This window comes from Rhinoraja longicauda, chromosome 5 (genome assembly GCF_053455715.1).
Source record: "Rhinoraja longicauda isolate Sanriku21f chromosome 5, sRhiLon1.1, whole genome shotgun sequence".
Lineage (NCBI taxonomy): Eukaryota > Metazoa > Chordata > Chondrichthyes > Rajiformes > Arhynchobatidae > Rhinoraja > Rhinoraja longicauda.
The window spans coordinates 69,891,544-69,914,753 of NC_135957.1; the positions used below are offsets into that span (position 1 = coordinate 69,891,544).

Consider the following 23,210-nt stretch of genomic DNA (forward strand, 5'->3'; position numbering starts at 1 on the left):
TGGGGCCCATACGGGTGCCTATGGCTACGCCTCCACAAAGAGGCAGGCATAGCTGGGGCCCATATTTGAGGAGTGGGTATCCTACTGTAAACAAGGGCAAGGATTACTCAAGGACAAGGATTACTCTTGTGGAAGAAATGGAACTGAGGTACAAAGGTAGACTGGCAAAGTCTTGATCTCAGAGTGTGTGATGCAGTCGAACTGTGTGATGTTCAAAGTTTTGGAGCCAATTAAAGTATTAACAGACAGTACAGTTTTTTGGACTACATGCTAAATTCCCTCAAAGTTTCTGTGAATCTATCCAACTGCTCAGTCACGGGGTCAAGTGGGAAGTTGTAATTTGACAGGACTGTAACATTGGAGAAGCACAGACCCTCTCCCCATAATATTGCAGGTACATGCCCCTTCAAAAGCTGAGTCTAATGTCTCCCCATCATTCTGCATTTAATTAAAAACAAAACACCATTGTGGCTTTATTAACATGGCTGGTGTCTTTGGCCACTCCACAGTGACACATAGTGTTGTAAACATGCAACTGCATGCAAACAGCAGTGGGATTTCTGGCATTGGCATGCAGTACAGTATATTTTACAAGGCATTGGGGAGAGGAAATGGGGTGGGCGGGGTTAGGGTTGGGCAACATGGAGGAATTGATCAGATTCCAAGCAAAGGATGAGCAAGTGTGGGAAATTAAGATTAGACTGGTATATAACATTGATCCTGTCATGTAATGTTATCTTTGGCATCAGCTAGAAGCACGAGACTGCATGCTCTTTTTAATGGACACAAAAAGCTGGAGTAACAGCTGGATCAGGCAGCATCTCTGGAGAAGAGGAATAGATGGCTTTTCGGGTTGAGACCTTTCTTCAGTCTGAAGAAGGGTCTCGACCCAAAACGTTACCTATTGCTCTTCTCCAGAGATGCTGCCTGACCCACTGAGTTACTGCAGCTTTTTGAGTCTATCTTTGGTGTAAAACGGCATTTGCAGCTCCTTCCTACACACGCTCTTTTTACTATGTGCTTGAGAGAGATGGAGAGGGGGAAGACAGGGTATTTATAAATGGAAGCTGCCTGATAGTTGGAAAGTCATGAAAGCCTGCGGAGAAACAAACCCACTACTTCTCACCCAGAGTGATCTCCATGTGACTCCAGTTCACACAACAGGGTTGTTCTTGAGTGTGTGCCAGTGATACTTTCACAATTAATGCTTTTGTCTCAAGCCAGCTGGTGAGGAGCAACAGAGGAGGCCACTCCACTGCTCTTCCCATCCTAGAACAAATGTAGAAGGAAATAAGCCCAAACAAAACCTTTAGGCGTCAGCATAAATTATTTTTTTTTCTTTACTGTTCAGGAACACTTCAGTACATGGCACCTGAAATAATAGACAAAGGACCACGAGGTTATGGGAAACCTGCCGACATCTGGTCACTGGGATGTACAATTATTGAGATGGCTACAGGGAAACCTCCATTTTACGAACTGGGGGAACCTCAGGCTGCGATGTTTAAGGTAAGCTGTTGGATTTGTGAAGTGAAATGTAGGATAAGGAACGAATAGTCCAAACGTGCAAAGCAGAAAAGTTGTTATGAGGTAAACAGAAGATGGCAGATACACAGAAGAGGCCACTCAATATCAGCAATGAGAATAAGCGAGTTAATCCCCTCCAGCCTCAGCCTCCTTTCGGAACTAAACAGCAAACTGTCACAACTGCACAGTGGCGTAGCAGCAGAGTTGCTGCCTCACAGTGCCAGAGACCCAAATTTGATCCTTACTATGGGTGCTGTCTGTAGGGGGTTTCTATGTTCTCCCTGTGACCATGTGAGTTTTTTCTGGGTGCCCTGGTTTCCTCGTACAATCCAAAGATGTACGGGGTTGTAGGCTAATTAGCTTGGTAAAATTGTAAATTGGCCCTAGTGTGTGTGTAGGGCAGTGTTAATATGTGGGCATTGCTGGTTGGCGTGGACTCAGGCCGAAGGGCCTGTTTCCGCGCTGTGTCTCTAAATTAAACTAAACTAAACAGGGTAGCAGGGTGGCGTAGCAGTAGAGCTGCTGCCTCAGTGCCAGAGATCCGGCTTCGATTCTGACCACGGGTGGTGTTTGTGTGGGGTTTGTATGTTCTCCCTGTGACTGTGTGGGTTTGTCTGAGTGCTCTGGTTTCCTCCCACATTCCAAAGACATGCAGGTTAGTCGGTTAATTGGCTTCGGTAAATTGTCCCTCGTGTATAGGATGCGAAAATGGGATAACATAGAACTAGTCTGTGGGTGATCGACAGTCCGTGTGGTCTGGCTGGGCCGCAGGGCCACTTCCAACTCTGCATCTCTAAACTCAAAAGAAGTAAAAGGGATATTAGCCATTTAAATTATCCATAAAAACCAAAGTCGCAGACGCTGGCAATAGGTAAAATGGTGAAACTATACCAGGAAAGTGTGCAGCACCTCATATTTCGCCTGGGCAGTTTGCAGCCCGGTGGTATGAACGTCGACTTCTCCAACTTCAGATAGCTCCTCTGTCCCTCCCTTCCCCTCCTCCTTCCCAGAGCTCCCTCTATCTTCCTGTCTCCACCTATATCCTTCCTTTGTCCCACCCCCGACATCAGTCTGAAGAAGGGTCTCGACCCGAAACGTCACCCATTCCTTCTCTCCCGAGATGCTGCCTGACCTGCTGAGTTACTCCAGCATTTTGTGAATAAATCCAGGAAAGTGTATTGTTTGTTTACTTTTCGTTTGAAAAGTAAATATTTAACACTCAAGTCAAAGTCCTTTAATGGCCTGTAGCCCTGTAGGCCAAAGTCTGTAGTGGTCAGTAGAATGTGATTCCCTCTGGTAGATTGATGAGTGTGAACTCTCACGAGGTGTATGCTCGACCTGACTCTGCTCTCCATCCAGAACACAAGTTGGATTGAAGACACTGAGTTCTGCAATTCAACAACAGGTCAGGATGTTGCCTGACCCACTGAGCACCTCCACCAATGCTGCCTGAACCACTGAGCACCTCCACCAATGCTGCCTGACCCACTGAGCACCTCCACCAATGCTGCCTGACCTACTGAGCACCTCCACCAATGCTGCCTGACCCACTGAGCTACTCCAGCAGATACTGCCTGACCCACTGAGCTACTCCAGCAGATACTGCATGACCCACTGAGCTACTCCAGCAGATACTGCCTGACCCACTGAGCTAATCCAGCAGATACTGCCTGACCCACTGAGCTACTCCAGCAGATACTGCCTGACCCACTGAGCACCTCCAGCAATGCTGCCTGACCCACTGAGCTACTCCAGCAATGCTGCCTGACCCACTGAGCACCTCCACCAATGCTGCCTGACCTACTGAGCTACTCCAGCAGATACTGCCTGACCCACTGAGCTACTCCAGCAGATACTGCCTGACCCACTGAGCTACTCCAGCAGATGCTGCCTGACTCCAGCACTGCTTTTGTAAACCAGCATCTGCAGTTCTTTTTTCCTACACAAGTTCGGTACTTTACTGTCATCTACCTGGAATCCCTCTAATTTTGCTTGAGCTTGCTATTATGTGGACTGGCTGCAGCTATTCCTATTAGTGTAGATCACTACACCACTCTCCGTTTAACAAGGAACTGCGGATGCTGGTTTACAAAAAAGGGCACAAAGTGCTGGAGCAGCCCAGCGGGTCAAGCAGCATCTCTGGAGAACATGGATCGGTGATGTCATGGGTTGGGATCCTTATTCAGACCATTTAATATTGCTTGTGTTTCTCTCGAATTGTAGACCAACATTGTTACCCATCATTCAAGTAGCTAACCCATGAGCAGCAAAAAGATAACCCATGACCTCATGGAGGCACAAGAGACTGCACATGCTGGAATCTGTTGCAAAAAAAAGAGGGGAGCCAGAAAGAACTCAGCAGGTCAGGCAGTACCTGTGGAAGAAAATGAACAGTCAACATTTTGGACCGAGATCCTTCATCTAGACCTAATTATGCCCCACTCTTCCTCCCATCTCTTTATATAAACTACTTTCCCTTTGTTCTTTAGTCTGGATGAAGAACTGGGTAATGCATAGGTAACATTGATAAACACATTCCAGCAGCCCATTCAACTCCAAGTTTTGATGTCTTTGCATTGACTTCCATCAATCATCAAGTCAAGGTTTAGTTAAGTTTAGAGATACAGCGCGGAAACAGGCCCTTCGGCCCCCGGGTCCGCGCCGACCAGCGATCCCCACATATTAACACAATGCTTCACACACTAGGGAGAGTTTTTACATTTACCAAGCCAATTTTACCTACAAACCTGTATGTCTTTGGAGTGTGGGAGGAAACCGAAGATCTCGGAGAAAATCCATATAGTCACGGGGAGAACGTACAAACTCCGTACAGATAGCACCCATAGTCGGGATCGAACCTGGGTCTCCGGCACTGCAAGCGCTGTAAGGCAGCAACTTTACCGCTACGCTGCCCTTCAACATAAAAGTCTCCAACATATATTTCCCGGAAAACAAGAAGAAATTGCTTCCATCTTGCATACCATTATTTTATAACTCGCTTTTCTTTTCTGTAGGTTGGAATGTTTAAAATTCATCCAGATATTCCACAATCCATGTCACCGGAAGCCAAAGAATTTATTCTTCGTTGCTTTGAACCAGAAGCAGATGCACGTGCCACTGCTGCAGAGTTGCTATCAGATGAGTTCCTGAAGGTCACCAGCAAGAAGAAAAAGACCACATTAAAACAACAAGGTAAACAAATCAGAAACACCAGGCTAATATTGTACCATTCTCACAGTTCAGATTGTAAACTTGCTTTATTTTTCAATGTGTTTCATATCTTCAGGGCCGTTTTATTTAGTAAGATGTGGCAACAAGGGGTGACAAGCATAGTAGCGCAGCGGTAGTTGCTGCCTTATAGCTCCAGAGACCTGGGTTTGATCCTGACTATGGGTGCTATCTGTCTGTAGTTTGTACATTCTCCTTGTGACCGAGTGTGGTTTTCTCTGGGTGCTGTGGTTTCCTCCCACACTCCAAAGACGTACAGTTTTGTAGGTTAATTGGCTTTGATAAGATTGTAAATTGTCTCTAGTGTTTAGGACAGTGTTGGTGTACGGGGTAATATCTGGTCGGCTCAGACTTGGTGGGGCGAATGGTCTTGTTTTTGCGATATATCTCTAAAGTCTAATAAGAAGTGGGTGCAAGTAAGTGGTGCCCCTACATAGAACTTGATTTATTTAACTTCTTTTATTCTGTGTACACATCTATTTTCAGTCTGCAGGAAGCCCTTAATTAATTTGGATGTATTCTCAGTACAAGCTGTCCTCTAGATTCAGAAGTTTTGTGAAATGTTACTTGGGGCATGTGGAATGAAACGTCCTGTTCCTCAATATGAACACCGTTACTTCCATTGACATTATAAAGCACTGCCATTTCTGATTTGTTTTGCCTTTTTAAAGAAATGCCAAGTGAGGTCATTTTTGCCAGAACCATCGGCATAGATGTCTCACTGATTTGTCTGCTGAGAAAAATGCACCCTTTATTAACAAAAAATATTTTTAAAATTTGTTTGGCATTCTGCATTTTTTAGCCCATGAAATCAATGGTTCAATTGTTTCTTTATTGTCACGTGTACCAGATAGAGTCATAGAGTCTTGCAGCGTGGAAACAGGCTCATCTTGCCCACACCGGCCAACACGTCCCATCTATAGTCCTACCTGCCTATGTTTGGGAACTAAAGGGAGAACCATTGGGCAAAAAAGGTTACTTTGTAACTTTGTCGGCCCTGTAATTCCATGAAAACAAAGCATCTCACTGTGACTTGTCACGTGTGACAATAAAAGTAATGTAAAATCTCATGTAAAAATATCTCTCATCAGGTTGGAGTTGCGTCAACCCAGAACATAAAGAATGGAATTACAGGGCCGATTATTACTAAACACGAGGAGACATGGGGGCAGTTAAAATACATTGAGACAATGAACGTTTTAATGGGCAGCAGCATAAATATGGACATTCTTGGCTTCTCTTAGCATTTCCTGCGATTCTATTTTCTTACTGCTCCGTTTATTTCCAACACAGATTATCTTCGCAGCATCTCCCTTCCAGTTCCAGTTGTGGAGGAATTGAGTAGCGGCAGTGAATTTGGTTCAGTTTCGCCAGACTCCGACTTGAAGCAGGATCCTTTCTTTTTCAAAATGAGGGCAAAATCCTGCATTGAAAAGGAGAGCAAACCAACAAGACCATTGCTTCTCAGGTAAATACAACACCAGCTATTCTTACGAACCCATTTGGATTCACTTCAGTGTTGCTGATCTTATTTTTCAGGAAGTGAGGATACAATTGTCTTTTCTCAAGATAATTTTTCTTTTCACCCTTAGGTTCTGTTGTTTTCACTACTTCATAAACTTTTGTAAGCTAAATGTCTCATGTGCGTACACTAACACTTGTATTATTTATACGAGTAACTGTAGACAAAAAATTCAAGCAGTTTTGGTAGAGCCCTATATTTTGTATGCAGTCCAGCTGCACAGTTCTGCACGACAGCAGTGCAGGGATGGCACAGTGGTGCAGCAGTACAGTTGCTGCCCGACAGCGCCAGAGACCCGGGTTCGATCCTGACTGCGGGTGCTTATCTGTACAGATATTATACATTCTCCCCGTGACCTGTGTGGGTTTTCTCCAGATGCTCCGGTTTCCTCCCACACTACAAGGTTTGTAGGTTAATTGGCTCAGTATAACTGTAAATTGCCCCTGGTGTGTGCAGGATAGTGTTAATGCATGGGAATTGCTGGTCGGCGCGGACTTGGTGGTATGAAGGGCCTGTTTCCACTCTGTATCTCTAAACTAAACTAAAGCTAGTGTTACAATTTATTAAGGAGAAGGAAGTGGAAAGTCATTCAGTGATGTCATTTTGTGTAACCCAACCTCCTTTGTTCACCTTGTTCCATGTGTACTCTGACCTCATTTATCAGTTGACCCTGTGCTTGTTGATCTCATTTGCCTATTTCCTAATACTCACTGACCTCATTCACCTATTGCTTCTGTGTTCTCTCTGTCTCGAAGGGAGCATAAAACGTCAGTTTTGCATATTCTCTAGAGGAGCAATTTTATGTTTGGCTGTTTTAAATGGTTTAACCTGCGACTCTCGCTGGGTGTTATAAATTGCATTCTTAAATTATTTATTTCTTGCGCAAAAGTGCTGGAGCAATTCAGCGGGTCAGGCAGCATCTCTGGAGAACATGGATAGATGATGTTTCAGGTCGGGACTGAAGAAGGGTTCTCCAGAGATGCTGCCTGACCGGCTGAGTTACTCCAATAGTTAATTCGTCCATGTTTTCTGACAATAAATTGGAATTAAAATCTTTAATTTGTAGTAAAACAAATTATTTTAAATTATGTCTCTGATTTCCATTTCAGTGCTGAGTGATAGATAAACAGTAGGCAAAGGTGACTAATTTAATTCAGTTTATATTAGAGGTTGAATTAATAAACTAACAATTCAGACTCATGGGCTAATAAATTAAATATCTGAATTCAGATCCCACCAGAACAGTTGTGGAATTTAAATTCAGTTAATAATCTGGAATTTGGGATAGCATCAACAACTATCCTTATCAAGGGTGACCATGAAACCACTGGGAGTTAAACTGATTAGTTAGAGAATACATCACGGAAATACTTTGGCCCACCGAGTCCGTGACGTCCAACGATCTACGCACACATTAGGGACAATTTACAATTATACCAAGCCCATTAACCTACAAACCTGTACGTCTTTGGAGTGTGGAAGGAAACCAGAGTTTCATGTGTCCATGCTCCGGGGATTGAACCAGGTGGATGCAATAAATGGAGAATAAAACTTCTATTTTTCCCAAACAATGAAGATGTCATCGTATAGGGTCATCGTGCAAGTGATTTAAAATTATTCTGCAATCTTTCACATAATTTGTTATCTATTTGATACTATTATTAAAATGCACACACCAAAATAGGGCACGGTGGCACAGCTGGTAGAGCTGCTGCCTCACAGCGCCAGAGATCCAGGTTTGATCCTGACCTAGGGTGCTGTCTGTGTTAATTTTTTACATTCTCGCTGTGTGACCACGCGGGTTTCCTCCGGGTGGTCCGGTTTTCTCCCACATCCCAAAGATGTGCAGCTCTGAAGGTTAATTGGCCCCTAATTTGCACGGAATGGGATAACATGGAACTAATGTGAACGATGGTCAGTGTGGACTCGGTGGACCAAGGGACTGTTTTTCCATGCTGTTTCTCTAAACTAAACTAAACTGAAACCCATTCTAGACACTAAAAGGAGCATAATGCATCATAATTTATTTCTTAATGTAAAATAATAAATTGTACAAGAAGCAAGTGAGTTTGTGCCTTCTGCTGATACAGTGTGAGGGAAATGAATGCTGCTGGTTCTGGTCCATGCCAGTCTGCAAACTCAGCTGAACTTGTCAGCCGGCCTTATTGGGAAGCTAGTAGGTTAGCACTGATCGGCAGACAGCTGACTAGTTTTCTTTTTCAGTGAGTCCAGAAAAAGCATTGAAAATTGCCGGGAGACATTTATGAGCTTGTTGGAATTGGTCCTTTTAACTTGAATTCTCGTTTCCAAGTTTTCATGATGCAGGAATTCTTTTCTTGGCTAATGCTGAGACTTGGCATTGCTCTCAGTAAATTGTTGATATTTTTTCAGTCTGTGAGCTCCTGTAATTAGAGGGCTAGAGAACAATTACAGTGCAGCGTTCAGACTAAAAACAGCAGGAGCTGTGTATTGGCGCACACTATACATTCTCAGCTGGATGATGAATTTCTGTAGGGACCAGGGTGCCGGGAAGCTGTTGGCAGAGGCCAAATGCTTCATTAACTCTTGAATTATGTTTCTATTACAAATATCCACCATGCAGAAAGTTCCCATGAGTGAGTTCTGTCAAGAGCATTTCATATCACGTTTCATGTGATGATTTTTGCTTTTTGTGCTGGTGTCTTCCCGTTTCTTCAAACTGGTCATCTTTATTCGTTTCCACCTGCAGTATCCCCGATGACCATTTTGAAGATCACAGTGCACCACCATCTCCTGAGGAGAAGGATGCCGGGTTCTTCATGCTGAAGAAAGACAGCGAGAGGAGAGCCACTTTACACCGGATACTCTCAGAGGACCAGGATAAAGTTGTGAGGAACCTGCTTGAATCTTTGATACAGGTAAACACACATTTCCATGAACTATGGAAAAAGCTTTATATTTCAAATTATTTTCACCCTAAAACTTGGATATTCTATGCCAAAAGTTAGGGGGGAAAATCAGATACATAATTATAGCTCCATCCACTTCTTACTCCCACCAAAAAAAACAACACACACAAAGTGCTGGAGTAACTCAGTGGGTCAGGCAGCATTTTGGGAGACATGGATAGGCGACATTTTGGGTCAGGACCCTTCTTCAGCCTCACTCCCACCACTCTTCTTCACACTTCTTACTCCCACCACCCTTCCCTGTGCCCCATTGGAAGTTCAGTTGGCAATGGTAATTAATTCATTTCTTTATCCCCACACAAAATCAGCCAGGGTCATTGAGAAATTTGTAGAGGATTATGTCAAAAAATGTTTCAATATCCCTAATCTTTTCTGGGAAATAGACTGGCTGGTCTGTTTTTTTTTTAACGTACATTGACCCTTCTCCACTCCCAGCTTAAAAAGTTGTCCTGTTGTCACCTCCACTTTAGAAGATTTTTCATGAATCTCCAAACTAAAATGCTGTTGACCTTTGTACCCCATCAAATATCATCGTTACCCATTCCTTGAATTTTCCCATGCCATTCTCATCTGATGCATGATGATCGTGCTTCCAGCAAGAAACTCTGTGGAGAATACTTCATATCTCCAATCGGAATAAAATGGAAGCTGACTGATTTTCATAGTGGTGGAACATGATATTTTGTTTAAATCATGAATATCTTGAGCTTTTTTGCAGGAAGTTTTTTTCAGGTAACGAAAATCAAAGGATAGGTAAACCATTTCAGATCACAGTCCTCTTACTCAAGAGTAGCAATGTCTCTAAAGCCCTATTAAATGACCAACAGAAGCGTATTGTTCGAGGATAAAAAGAAACACATGTTGGAAAAATATACAGATAATTAAAACTTAACACTCTAAGAACATGTAAGAACTATAACAATATAAAAACAAAGGAAAAAAAGGAACCCTATTTCTAAAATAGTGACAACACCCATCTGTGGAAAGAGAAACACAGTTAATGTTTCAGTTTGAAGGCTGTTTGTTAGAACCCCATTTTATTAATGGTGAGATTGTGGAACTTAAACATTTAATAGGACCCTGATTGTATTATCTGATCTGTTGGATAGCATGCAAAACGAAGCTTTTCACTGTCCCTCAGCAGACACGACAATAATAAACCTAAACCCAAGATGATGGAGCAGGCTTGAGGGGTCCAGGAGTCTATCGCTCCACCATTTCCATAGGAGCAAGAGTAGGCCATTCGATGCATGAACCCGCTCCTTCATTCAGTGGGATTTTTAGCGGATCTTCTTTCTCAAGACCATTTTCTCGTCCTCAGCCTGAGGAAGCATCTTTCCCACTGTCGAACCCTGTCAGAATTGTACACTTTTCAAAAGAGATCAACTTCCATTCTTCAAAACTAGGAAAGAGAGGCTTAACCTACTCTATATCTGCTCATATGACAAACCTGTCATTCCAGGAATTAGTCTGGTGAACTTTTATATGCATGAAAGGCATAGACAGCAGTTGGCTGATGTGTTATTTTAAGAACTGACATTCCTAATGACTTCTGTCCAAGTAATGTTCCTGAGAGTTGAATATGAGACAAGAGTTGGGAACTTTGCCAGGTCATCACATGCAGGACATCAATATCACTGCTGTTCCATATGATTGTCGTATGCATTTAATTCAAACAGGACAAACTGATAGCTATAGTGCTTGTAGTGGAACAACAACTGTATTAAAAAGCATTATACAATGGGCCCCGGTCACTTCATACTCCCTTTTGTTATTTCGTAACAGCCCTGAGCACAACTCAATTGATCTCTGTTCCCATATAATAAATGTGTTACTAGTTTAGTTTAGTTATACAGCATGGAAACAGGCCTTTCGACCCATCGAGTCTGCGCTGACCATCAATCCCCACACACTGACACAATCCGACACACACTAGGGATAATTTAACCAAGCCAATTTACCTACAAACTTGTATATCTTTGAAGTGTGGGAGGAAACCGAAGCCCCCCGAGAAAACCCTGCAGGTCACGGGGAGAACGTACAAACTCTGTGGGCAGCGATAGAGTTGCTGCCTTGCAGCGCTTGTAGCCCCGGAGACCCGGGTTTGATCCCGACTACGGGTGCTGTCTGTACGAATTTTAAAACCTAACAAAATACTGTGCTGTTTCAGGAGGAAAATAAATCCGGGAAATACTGTTATGACGCAAGTACATTTAGAACAATTTCCAGGTGAGCAGTGGCAGGAAGAAAAATTATCTATGCTCCACCAATATTCAGTAAAATGTATCACCAGACATAGCTGGGAACCTGCTCATCTCCATTCCAGAAAATTCATTTTCAGTGCTTGAGGGAAAAAAGTAATTTTTGTAGAAAGAAAGTAAATGATCTGCTTCAATGCTTGCATATTTTGAATGTCAGGCCACACCCTTGTTCTTTTCTTTAGTTCTTTCCAAACAACCTAACTCAAGATAATCTACAAAAGATTGTCCAATCCATCATTATCATATAAAAAACTCAAGCGAATATCCTCTGTCAAATATTTCTAAAATTTAAAAGCCCATTTCTCCAAGTATGTAAAGCTTCTTACGGACATTGAGCTGTCAGCTCTACTCAGAACCGTTTCCAAGAATGTCAATATAATTCAAAGAGTGAAACGATCAAAGTGTACTTGTTAATCTGGATGAAACCTAACTGAGATCTTATCTTCAGGACAATATTTTTCAATACATCCGAATATTTCATTGAAACTTAATAATGAGAAAAAAAATAAAAGCAGGAATAGGCCATAAAACCCATCAAGCCCAATCCACTGTTCAATAAATTAATTAGCCCAACTTGTGATCAGTCTAAAGAAGGGTCTCGACCCGAAACGTCAACTACCATGTTCTATATAGATGCTACCAGACCTGATGAGTTACTCCAGCACTTTGTGTCCTTTTGTGTATTAATCATCTGCAGTTTTTTGTTTCTACACTTTGAGCCTTTCCCATTTTGCTATCGATCTTCAAGAGCAGGGGCCTCCAAACTTTTCAGTATGAGGGCCGCATTATATATTTGACACATTTTTGCGGGCCTTAGGAAAAAATAAAGAAGTGTGAATTTTATAAATTTAATGAACTCAAAAACGTTTAGACTAAGTTACATTAGATTGGATTAAGAAAGGTTAAACTAGGTTAGGTTAGATTACATTAGGTTTATATGGCAACAAATAAATAATATTCAATTTTTAAAAAGAGCTTGAAATATTGGAATATATATATACCGTAGGTATACAATTATTTATAAAACAGAAAGAAATACAGTAACTACCACTGGGGGAGAGAGAGAGGGGGAAGAGAGAGTTGGGGGGGGAAGAGAGAGTTGTGGGGGGGAAGAGAGAGTTGGGGGGAAGGGAGAGTTGGGGGGGGAAGAGAGGGGGGGGAGAAAGAGAGAGGGGGAAGAGAGTCGGGGTAGAGGGAGCAGTAGGTGAGAGCGGGAGCGCGGGGACGGGGAGGGTGTTAGAAGGTCCAGGGAAGGAGCGCCGCCACTTGTGGGAGCTGCTCCCTCCCTCTCTCTTTCCCTCTCTAACCCTCTCCCCCTCTCCCAGAGCCAGCGAGTTGTTGTTCAGAAGCCCCGCATCCCTGGGGTGAGCGGCGGCGGCGAGGGGGGAGGTTTCACTTGTGTTTGCTCTTATTTCGCTGCATTAGAGGGAGACGGGGCCAGGGAAGAGAGTGGAGCAGCGGCGCAGATCTCGCTGGCTCTGGGAGAGAGGAGAGAGGGAGGGGGGAGAGGGAGGGAGCAGCACCCGCAAGTGGCGGCGCTTCTTCACCGGACCCTCTGACACCCTCCCCGCGCTCCCGCTCTCACCCTCTGCGCCCTCTACCCCGACTCATCCTCCTCCCGCCCCTCTCCCCCCTCCCCGCCCCTCTCTCCCCTCACTCTCCCCGGGGTGGGCGGCGGTGACGGCGAGGAGGGAAATTTCCTCGGGCTTGTTGTTTGCGAGGGGTCGCTGCGATCTCTCGCTTTGTCCCGGCTCTGGGTCGGTGGCGATCCGCTCTCCGGTGAACCTTCGCCGGCAGCTTCTGCCTCCAGTCCCCGCCGCCTAAGAGCTTGCTACGGGCCGGATAAAATCTCGTGGCGGGCCGGATATGGCCCGCGGGCCATAATTTGGTGATCTCTGCTCAAGAGGAACATTTGCTGTTGCTTTGCTTTACTGATGAGAAATCTCAACATATTCATATCTTTTTCACCCAGGTCTCTTTCCAACTCAACAGACAAAAGCTTTGAACCCACTGTGGTATTACTTTGATGTTATGTTTGCTCTCATACATTTCATGATATATATTTGTTGTATGGCTTGTGCCTGCAGCCCTGTTCTCTCCATAGGTCTGTAAAAGATATATTCCATCCATAGAAATTCTGTTATTAACAAGATCAAACATGTCCTTGAAGAATACTGGTAAATGTGTTTAGGTTGAAACTCACTTGCTATGGCTTACATATTAAGGTATTCATTGGACCCCAACACTAACAACATCTCTTGCACTTTACTCACAAAGTGCAATGGGGGTTAATACAGATTTTGACACTGGCATCATTAGAGCTTAACCCATTCTCAGTGCAATTGGTGGCTGCAATTAGTAGAGCCCAGGTGCACAACATAAACCCTACCTTCCAGTTTCCTAACAGAATTTAATAGTTGGCCCTGTGCTCCTGCTAGAAAATCTACAATACCCTGCAAAATATCTTTCTCATCCTAGATTTGCCTGGTAATTAATGTCTTCAACCTTGAGTAAATTTGTTTGGTGCTTTGCGAAATGCCTGATAAATAAAAACAGCATCATGTTTATGAGTTTCCACAAATTCCACAGAAATTATATTTGTCCACATGAATTACAAATCTTTAGTCCATAATCGCCCCACCTTCGTCATACCATTAAACCCACCACCATCACCATTCAAGGAGATACACCATGTATAGGTTAGTAAGACCAGAGGATAGGTAGTCCCAAAGGTATGTGGCATACAGATATTTAAATTAATTAAGATCATTGGTAAAAAGCATTGTAATGTGTCTGAAGAAGGGGCTTGATCCAAAACTTCACCTATCTGTGTTCTCCAGAGATGTTGCCTGACCCACTGAGTTACTCCGGCACTTTGTATCCTTTTGTGTATTAACCAGCATCTGCAGTTCTTTGTTTCTACTACTTGTTATGTGTTTTGTTTGTCCAGCAAGGACCACAACACACACTTGGCAATACTTAATGCTTCCAACTCTCTTATTCACTTAATGCCAAATTAGTTAGGTCATTCACGACAGTGTCTGGGTCAGACAGAATGAAAACAGAAAGTACTGGAAATATTAGAAACGTAGAAACATAGAAAAATAGGTGCAGGAGTAAGCCATTCGGCCCTTCGGGCCAGCACCGCCATTCAATAGGATCATGGCTGATCATCTAAAATCAGTACCCCGTTCCTGCTTTTTCCCCATATCCCTTGATTCCTTTAGCCCTAAGAGCTAAATCTAACTCTCTCTTGAAAACATCCAGTGAATTGGCCTCCACTGCCTTTTGTGGCAGAGAATTCCAGATTCACAACTCTATGGGTGAAGGTTTTTCCTCATTTCAGTCCTAAATGGCCTACCCCTTATTCTTAAACTGTGACCCACAGTTCTCAGAAGGCAGTGGAGGCCAATTCTCTGAATGCATTCAAGAGAGAGCTGGATAGAGCTCTTAAGGATAGCAGAGTCAGGAGGTATGGGGAGAAGGCAGGAACGGGGTACTGATTGAGAATGATCAGCCATGATCACATTGAATGGCGGTGCTGGCTCGAAGGGCCGAATGGCCTCCTCCTGCACCTATTGTCTATTGACCCCTGGTTCTGGACTCACCCAACATCAGGAACATTTTTCCAGCATCTAGCCTGTCCAATCCTCTAAGAATTTTATATGTTTCTATTAGATCCCCCCTCATCGTTCTAAATTCCAGTGAATACAAGAGCAGTCGACCCATTCTTTCATCATATGTCAGTCAAGCCATCCCGGGAATTAACCTGGTGAACCTACGCTGCACTCCCTCAATAGCAATAATGTCCTTCCTCAAATTAGGAGACCAAAAATTGCGCACAATACTCCAGGTGCGTTCTCACCGGGGCCCTGTACAACTGCAATAGGACCTCCTTGCTCCTAAACTCAAATCTTCTCGCAATGAAGGCCAACATGCCATTAGCTTTCTTCGCTGCCTACTGTACCTGCATGCCTACTTTCAGTGACTGATGTACATGCACTCTCAGATCTCGTTGCACCTCCCCTTTTCCTAATCAGACACCATTCAGATAATCTGCCTACCTGTTCTTGCCACCAAAGTGGATAACCTCACATTTATCCACATTATATTGCATCTGCCATGCATCTGCCCACTCACCCAAGCTATCCAAATCACCCTGCAGCCTCATAGCATCCTCATCGCAGCTCACACTGCCACCCAGTTTTGTGTCATCCGCAAACTTGGAGATGTCACATTTAATTCCCTCGTCTAAATCATTAATATATATTGTAAATAACTGGGGTCCCTGCACCGAGCTTTGTGGCATCCCACTAGTCACTGCCTGCCATTCTGAAAAGGACCTGTTAATTCCTACTCTTTGCTTCCTGTCTGCCAACCAGTTCTCTATCCATGTCAATACCCTACCCCCAATACCATGTTCTCTAGTTTTGCACACTAATCTCTTGTGTGAGACCTTGTCAAAGGCTTTCTGAAAGTCCAGATACACCATGTCCACTGGCTCTCCCTTATCCATTACATCCTCAAAGAATTCCAGAAGATTAGCCAAGCACGATCTCCCCTTCATAAATCCATGCTGACATTGACTGATCCTATCACTGCTTTCCAAATGAGCAGCTATAACATCTTTAACGATCGACTCAAATACCTTCCCCACTACTGATGTCAGGCTAACTGGTCTATAATTCCCCATTTTCTCTCTTCCTCCTTTCTTAAAATATGGGGTTACATTGGCTACCCTCCAGTCCACAGGAACTGATCCAGAGTCGAGAGAACATTAAAAAATGATCACCAATGCATCCACGATTTCTAGGACCACCTCCTTGAGTACTCTGGGGATGCAGACCATCAGGCCCTGGGGATTTATCTGCCTTAAGTCCCAATAGTTTACCAAACACCATTTCCCGACTTATGTGAATTCCTTTCAGTTCCTCCCTCCCACTAGATCCTCGGTCCCCTAATATTTCCGGGAGATTGTTTGTGTCTTCCTCAGTGAAGACAGAACCAAAGTACTCGTTTAACTGTTCTGCCATTTTTTTGTTTCCCATTATAAATTCACCTGTTTCTGATTGTATGGGACCTACATTTGTCATCACTAATCTTTTCCTTTTTACATATCTAAACAAGCTTTTAGAGTCAGTTTTTATATTTCCCACAAGCTTTCTTTCATGCTCTTTTTTCCCCACTCTTAATTAACCCCTTTGTCCTCCTCTGTTGAGTTCTAAATTTCTCCCAGTCCTCTGGTTTGCTGCTTCCTCTGGCCAATTTATATGCTTTTTCCTTGGATTTAACACTATCCTTGATTTCCCTCGTAAGCCATGGTTGAGCCAGACAGGCATGAACAATTTCTGGAGTTCATCCTTTTGGTCTTTAAATCTTCACCATTGCATCTCCACCGTCAACCTTTAATTTTTATTTTATTTCTGATTTTCAGCATCTAGGTTTTGATTTTCATTTATTCCAGGTAGTAAAACCCAATTACTGAGAGTTGACACAAACATTATTACAAGCTACAGCTGTCTGATACGTTACCTTGATGCTATCCATTTGTGAACAATGTTCAGTTTGGAAAACTGGAATTGATTATTGAGTTTTGATTATGCGGGTCAGATTTTTCTTTTCAAGTTGGTTAACATATTTTTTAACCAGATATTAACCGCAAGGAAAATCTGTCCAAAATGTTTCATGCCCTAATTGCCTACATGAATTTTGTCATAGAGTGATACAGTGTGGAAACAGGCCCTTCAGCCCAACTCACCCACACCGGCCAACAATGTCCCAGCTACACCAGTCCCACTTGCCTGCGCTTGGTCCATATCCCTCCAAACCTGTCCTATCCACATACCTGTCTAACTGTTTCTTAAACAATTGGATAGTCCTAGCCTCAACTTCCTCCTCTGGCAGCTTGTTCCATACACCCACCACCCTTGGTGTGAAAAAGGTTACCCCTCGGATTCCTATTAAATCTTTTCCCCTTCACATTGAACCTATGTCCTCTGGTCCTCCATTCCCCTACTCTGGGCAAATGACTCTGTGTATCTTCTCGATCTATTCCTCTAATGATTTTGTATACCTCTATAAGATCTCCCCTCATCCTCCTGCACTCCATGGAATAGAGACCCAGCCTACTCAACCTCACTCTATAGCTCACATCCTCTAGTCCTGGCAACATCCTCATAAATCTTTTCTGAACCCTTTCAAGCTTGACAATATCTTTCCTATAACAAGGTACCCAGAACTGAACACAATATTCTAAATACGGTCTCAACGTTGTATACAACTGCAACATGACTTCCCAACTTCTATACTCAATACTCTGACTGATGAAGGCCAAAGTGCCAAAAGTCTTTTTGACCACCTTATCTACCTGCGACTCGAACTTCAAGGAACCATGCCCCTGTACTCCTAGATCCCTCTGCTCTACAACACTACCCAGAGGCCTACCATTTACTGTGTAGGTCCTGCCCTTGTTCGACGTCCCAACATGCAACACTTCTCTGTATTAAATTCCATCAACCATTTCTCTGCCCACCTAGCCAATTGAATGTCCATCAATTAATCCGTAGGAAATTAGACCAGCCAACACCAAGGGCATGCAATATCCACCAAGCACTTTTTCTGTGAATTGTCCACCCAGGTGTATTGGAACAGGAAAATCTGCCTCTATGAATGCAAAGATTCACGTGTTCATTTTTGGAAAGCTAATAAATACATGTTTTTTTAATTTGTAGGGTTCTGAAGAACCAAGACTGAAATCTGAGCAAATTGGTACGCTTGTTGTTAGTTTAAGGGAATTTGTGAGATCAACTGATCGCAAAATCATCTCAGCCACCCTTTCTAGGCTGAAGTTGGAGTTGGACTTTGACAACCATGCCATCAACCAAATTCAGGTGGTGCTGTTTGGTTTCCAAGAAGCTGTAAGTTGAAATTTATCTATTTTAATGTGAAATTGCTTCTAGAAAATATCTACACATCTGCTGGATATGAAATGATTTTGATCTGTCTCAGCCTGATTATTTGTGGGCATGGGTTTACAGAATTCTGCCAAGTGTACCACTTTTAAACCAATGTCCCAGAACGGCTGGTCAAAAAAATGAATGATCCTGTGATGGCATCATTGAGCATGCTTTTCCATGATAATGATCCAGTGCTTAAGTATAGGTCACTGAAATCAAGGTTTATGCAGTTTTTAAAGTGGGTAGGTATACTAATGTTCCTGTTAAAACCATGCAACTTATTAGTATGTGACTTGTTGCTTGCCCATGCAAGGAACACCACACTCAGTGAAGTATTGGACTGCAATGTTTTGTGCATTGACTCCGCATAATTCTGCATAATCAGTCATATTACTTGGCCAATCCATGACAATGTTCTGGATTGGCCAAATAATTCTGGAGTTCTGGATAATACAGAAATGGACAGAGAAACTATATTCTAATTTTGTTTCAGATTTCCAGCATCTGCATATTTTGATTTTCATTATTCTGGATAAAAAATCTAATTCAGAGATCTGACAGAAATACATTTCCAAGCTTCAGCTTTTACAGTCATAAATGTTTTACCTATATGTCTGAAACATTCAATGTTCTACTTCCTCGGAATAACAGAAATAACATTCATAATAAGAACATTTGGGCAAAAACAATTTCTTTGTTATTAAATATGAATTTAGATTATTTTTATAGGCTAGTCCTCCCGATGCACTTGACTTTCCTTGATAGTTAATGGGTGAAAAGACAGTGTAAATGGGGTCACGCATCCATTCACATCAAGGGGAGAAAACTAACGTGAAAATGTTACATTTTCAAACAATGTCATCAGTCACTTCTATTAAATGTTTTTTTTATCGTTTAAATTCAATTTCTGGATTATCGTTTAAAGCTTCCAAATGTTGCATATTGAAATTATTTGCTGTTTGATAAACCAAGGTGTGAATTTTCTTTAATTGCAGCTTGATCTTGGGTTAAATTTGACTTAAATTTCCAAATTTGAATTTCTAGAATTTGTCCTCCTACTTTTGAAAACAAATATACACGTGGCATGTCGAACAATTGGGAAAGGAACAAATCATTAGCTGAGCTGAGCTATGGAAACGTAGCAAGTTCTATGTTTTCACTATCAAAGGTTTTCATTGTATTTCCTCAGTGTGAAGCTAATGATGCCAAATTGCCACAGGATAGCACCAGCATTAACATCGGGCCGAACTACTTCCAGATCCTCAAATGTAATTGACTCAAAAATGGCCACTGATATGGCCTCGCAATCCATTCAGTTTGAGGGCACTTCAGGATAGGTTATAAATGCTGGCCATTCCAGTAATGTTGAGATTTCCACCAAAAGAATAAATGAAGCAAATTCTAGGTTTTTCTTTTTGCTGCTGTATTGGCTCCGTTTTTATAAAAATGGTCATCTTGTTGTGATCAAAAACGTTTAAAGCAGATATTAACGAGCTTGTTTTCTTTTATTCTGTGATACAAGGTAAATAAGGTCCTGAGAACGCATAATATTAAGCCGCACTGGATGTTTGCTTTGGATAACATTATTCGCAAAGCTGTGCAGACAGCTATTACTATTCTTGTACCCGGTGAGTCATTACAGCCCCAGCAGGTGTCTGGGTTATTTAAGAATCCTTCTCTTTCAAGTTTTAGTAAATCTCCCCCTATGAATTAAGCTAATTGGTATTTCCACCATCACCAGCTGCTGTCACAAATAATCCATAATGATCTTTGTATCATTTTTTTAAAAGTTGCCTCATTGTATGGAATTAATTGATTTAGCAGAAATATGAATTGTATTAATACTTAAAAGGTTATTTTGTAATTTTTAAATTGATTGCACAGCAGAAGCATTGTATCAAACTTTTAACCTTTGTCAGGTGTAAAAGTGGGCGATTTCAGATTAGATACTTGTAATATGACCCCGATTTCCGGAAGTTATCTATTTCACACTACTGATATTATCCATTAATACTATGAAAGCAACCTTTTTTTAGTTTCAATGGCACAACATGTTGGCCATTATGGAATGTTTAAATGTATGCTCTTCTCATGGGTAGAGGAGATCCAAAATGGAAGAGTACCCCAGATCTCTGCTGTTCATTTATGTTTTCCTTGATAATTGCAGCCACTGAGTTCTGATACTATCTATATTACTACATTACTTAAACTCTCATCTTGTATATTTGTGGGTTTGTGGGTATATTTGTTCCCAAAATCCAGCCAAAACGGTACACGATAGCGCAACAATTTTAGGCCCACCTTACTGACCATTGGCCTGTGGTCCGAATGGTTGTTATATTTTAAAAGTTATTCACTTTTTAAACTTTAAAAATCACTTTTTAAACTTTAAAAATCACTTTTTAAACTTTAAAAATCACTTTTTAAACTTTAATAAATCCCTTTTCCACTTGCCCTGCCCGTCAGCCGTGCCTGCGCAGTACTACCTCCGTGTTCGACGACACAATGGGAATCCAACGGGTCCCCGCCTGCGCAGTTGGGGCCCGTTGATCCAATACAGATGACTTACGATGCTTTGACTTGCGATATTTTGACTTTGCGTTGGTGCAAACGATGGGGGATAAAGGGGGTTGAGGGGGGATGGAGTGAGTGTGTGGGGGGGAGGGGGGGGGGTTGAGGGGGGGGGTTGAGGGGGGGGGGGGGTTGAGGGGGGGGGGTTGAGGGGGGGGGGTTGAGGGGGGGGGGGGGGGTTGAGGGGGGGGGGGGTTGAGGGGGGGGGGGGGTTGGGGGGGGGGGGGGTTGAGGGGGGGGGGGGGGGGTTGAGGGGGGGGGGGGGTTGAGGGGGGGGGGGGGTTTGAGGGGGGGGGGGGGGGGGGGTTGAAGGGGGGGGGGGGTTGAGGGGGGTTGAGGGGGGGGGGGGGTTGAGGGGGGGGGGGGGTTGAGGGGGGGGGGGGGTTGAGGGGGGGGGGGGGGTTGAGGGGGGGGGGGGGGTTGAGGGGGGGGGGGGGTTGAGGGGGGGGGGGTGTTGAGGGGGGGGGGGTGTTGAGGGGGGGGGGGGGTTGAGGGGGGGGGGGTTTGAGGGGGGGGGGGGTTGAGGGGGGGGGGGGTTTGAGGGGGGGGGGGGTTGGGGGGGGGGGGTGTTGAGGGGGGGGGGGTGTTGAGGGGGGGGGGTGTTGAGGGGGGGGGGTGTTGAGGGGGGGGGGGTGTTGAGGGGGGGGGGGTGTTGAGGGGGGGGGGGTGTTGAGGGGGGGGGGGTGTTGAGGGGGGGGGGGTGTTGAGGGGGGGGGGGGTTGAGGGGGGGGGGGTTGAGGGGGGGGTTGAGTACGAGGGTGGGGATTGGGAGAGGGGAGGGTGCTAGACCAATGCAGGAGAGGTTTGGGCCCAACGGGTCCACCCTTTTCTAGTCCTTAAATGTTGTAACAGTGCAAACATGGTCTTATGGAGACCAAAGTTGTGGACATCAACATCACCATCAATATAAGTTCATTAGTTCTAGGAGCAGAATTATGCCATTCGGCCCATCAAGTCTACTTCACCATTCAATCATGGCTGATCTATCGTTCCCTCTCAACCCCATACTCCTGCCTTCGCCCCATAACCCCTGACACCCTTACTAATCAAATGTCTCCGTCTGCAAGAGTGGGCCACCTAAACAGTCATGCAGGTGAAATCTCTCTAACATTGAAGTTTAAATTGATTATTAAAATGGGATTCATCAAAAACTTTTGCAATTGTTCTTGCTAGAAATTCTCCATAGTCATTTTCCCAATTTTCATAACTTTAAAACATGGATCAATGTCATTATGCTGGAGAGAGTGCAGAGAAGATTTACGATGATGTTGCCAGGACCTGTGGGCCTGAGTTATAGGGAAAGGTTGTGCAGGCTAAAACATTATTCCTTGCAGCGCAGGAGGATGAGGGATGATCTCGGAGAGGTATAAGGTAATGAGGGGAATAGATAGGGTAGGTGCAAAGAGCCTTTTACCAAGAGTTGGGGAATCAAGAACCAGAGGATATGGTTTTAAGGTAAAAGGAGAAAGATTTAATAGAAACCTGAAGGACAACTTTTTCACACGGAGGGTGGTGGGTATATGGGACGAACTACCAGCGGGTGTAGCTGAGGCAGGTACTAAAACAAAATATAAAGACATTTGAACAAGTACATGGATAGGAAAGGTTTAGAGGGATATGGCCAAATGCTGACAGGTGGGACTAGTGTAGATGGGGCATTTTGGTCAGAATGGGCAAGTTGGGCAGAAGGGCCTGTTTCTATCCTGTATGAACATATATACCATATGCATGCATATGATACACATATAATGATTATATGCATGAATATGAATGATTCAATTCATATATATCAAATATACAATTGATAGTGTATGTCAATAGAGATTAATATCTGGTAGACACAAAATGCTGGAGTAACTCAGCGGGACAGGCAGCATCTCTGGAGAGAAGGAAAGGGTGACGTTTCGGGTCGAGACCCTTCAGACAGTTCTTTCCTACACTAGATGAATATCTGTATCTATATTCATACAGATACACACACAAATATATAAATATATAGATAGGGAGATATAGATATACGGCATATAGGTGTGTATACATATATATATTACATTTTTATTTTGACTTGCATAAAGGAGCTATAATTTAATCTAATTTTGATTGGAACTGAGCAGATCAGAAACACAACTTGGTGATTTATAAATATATATTTTCAGCCTGTCATTTGTCAGACAGTACGATAATCAGGCGACGTGGT

At 43.4% G+C, this 23,210-nt stretch overlaps 1 protein-coding gene across 1 annotated transcript in view; it reads left to right on the top strand.

Annotated features, from left to right (window-relative positions):
• The window catches only part of map3k5 (mitogen-activated protein kinase kinase kinase 5), a 144,723-nt gene that overhangs the window by 112,430 nt on the left and 9,083 nt on the right, over nucleotides 1-23,210 (top strand). The window contains exons 19-24 of the mRNA XM_078399739.1: nucleotides 1,352-1,509; nucleotides 4,542-4,719; nucleotides 6,049-6,223; nucleotides 9,006-9,174; nucleotides 18,218-18,403; nucleotides 19,965-20,070. Of these exons, the coding sequence (XP_078255865.1) occupies nucleotides 1,352-1,509; nucleotides 4,542-4,719; nucleotides 6,049-6,223; nucleotides 9,006-9,174; nucleotides 18,218-18,403; nucleotides 19,965-20,070 (972 nt within the window). The remainder of the gene's footprint in view (nucleotides 1-1,351; nucleotides 1,510-4,541; nucleotides 4,720-6,048; nucleotides 6,224-9,005; nucleotides 9,175-18,217; nucleotides 18,404-19,964; nucleotides 20,071-23,210) is intronic.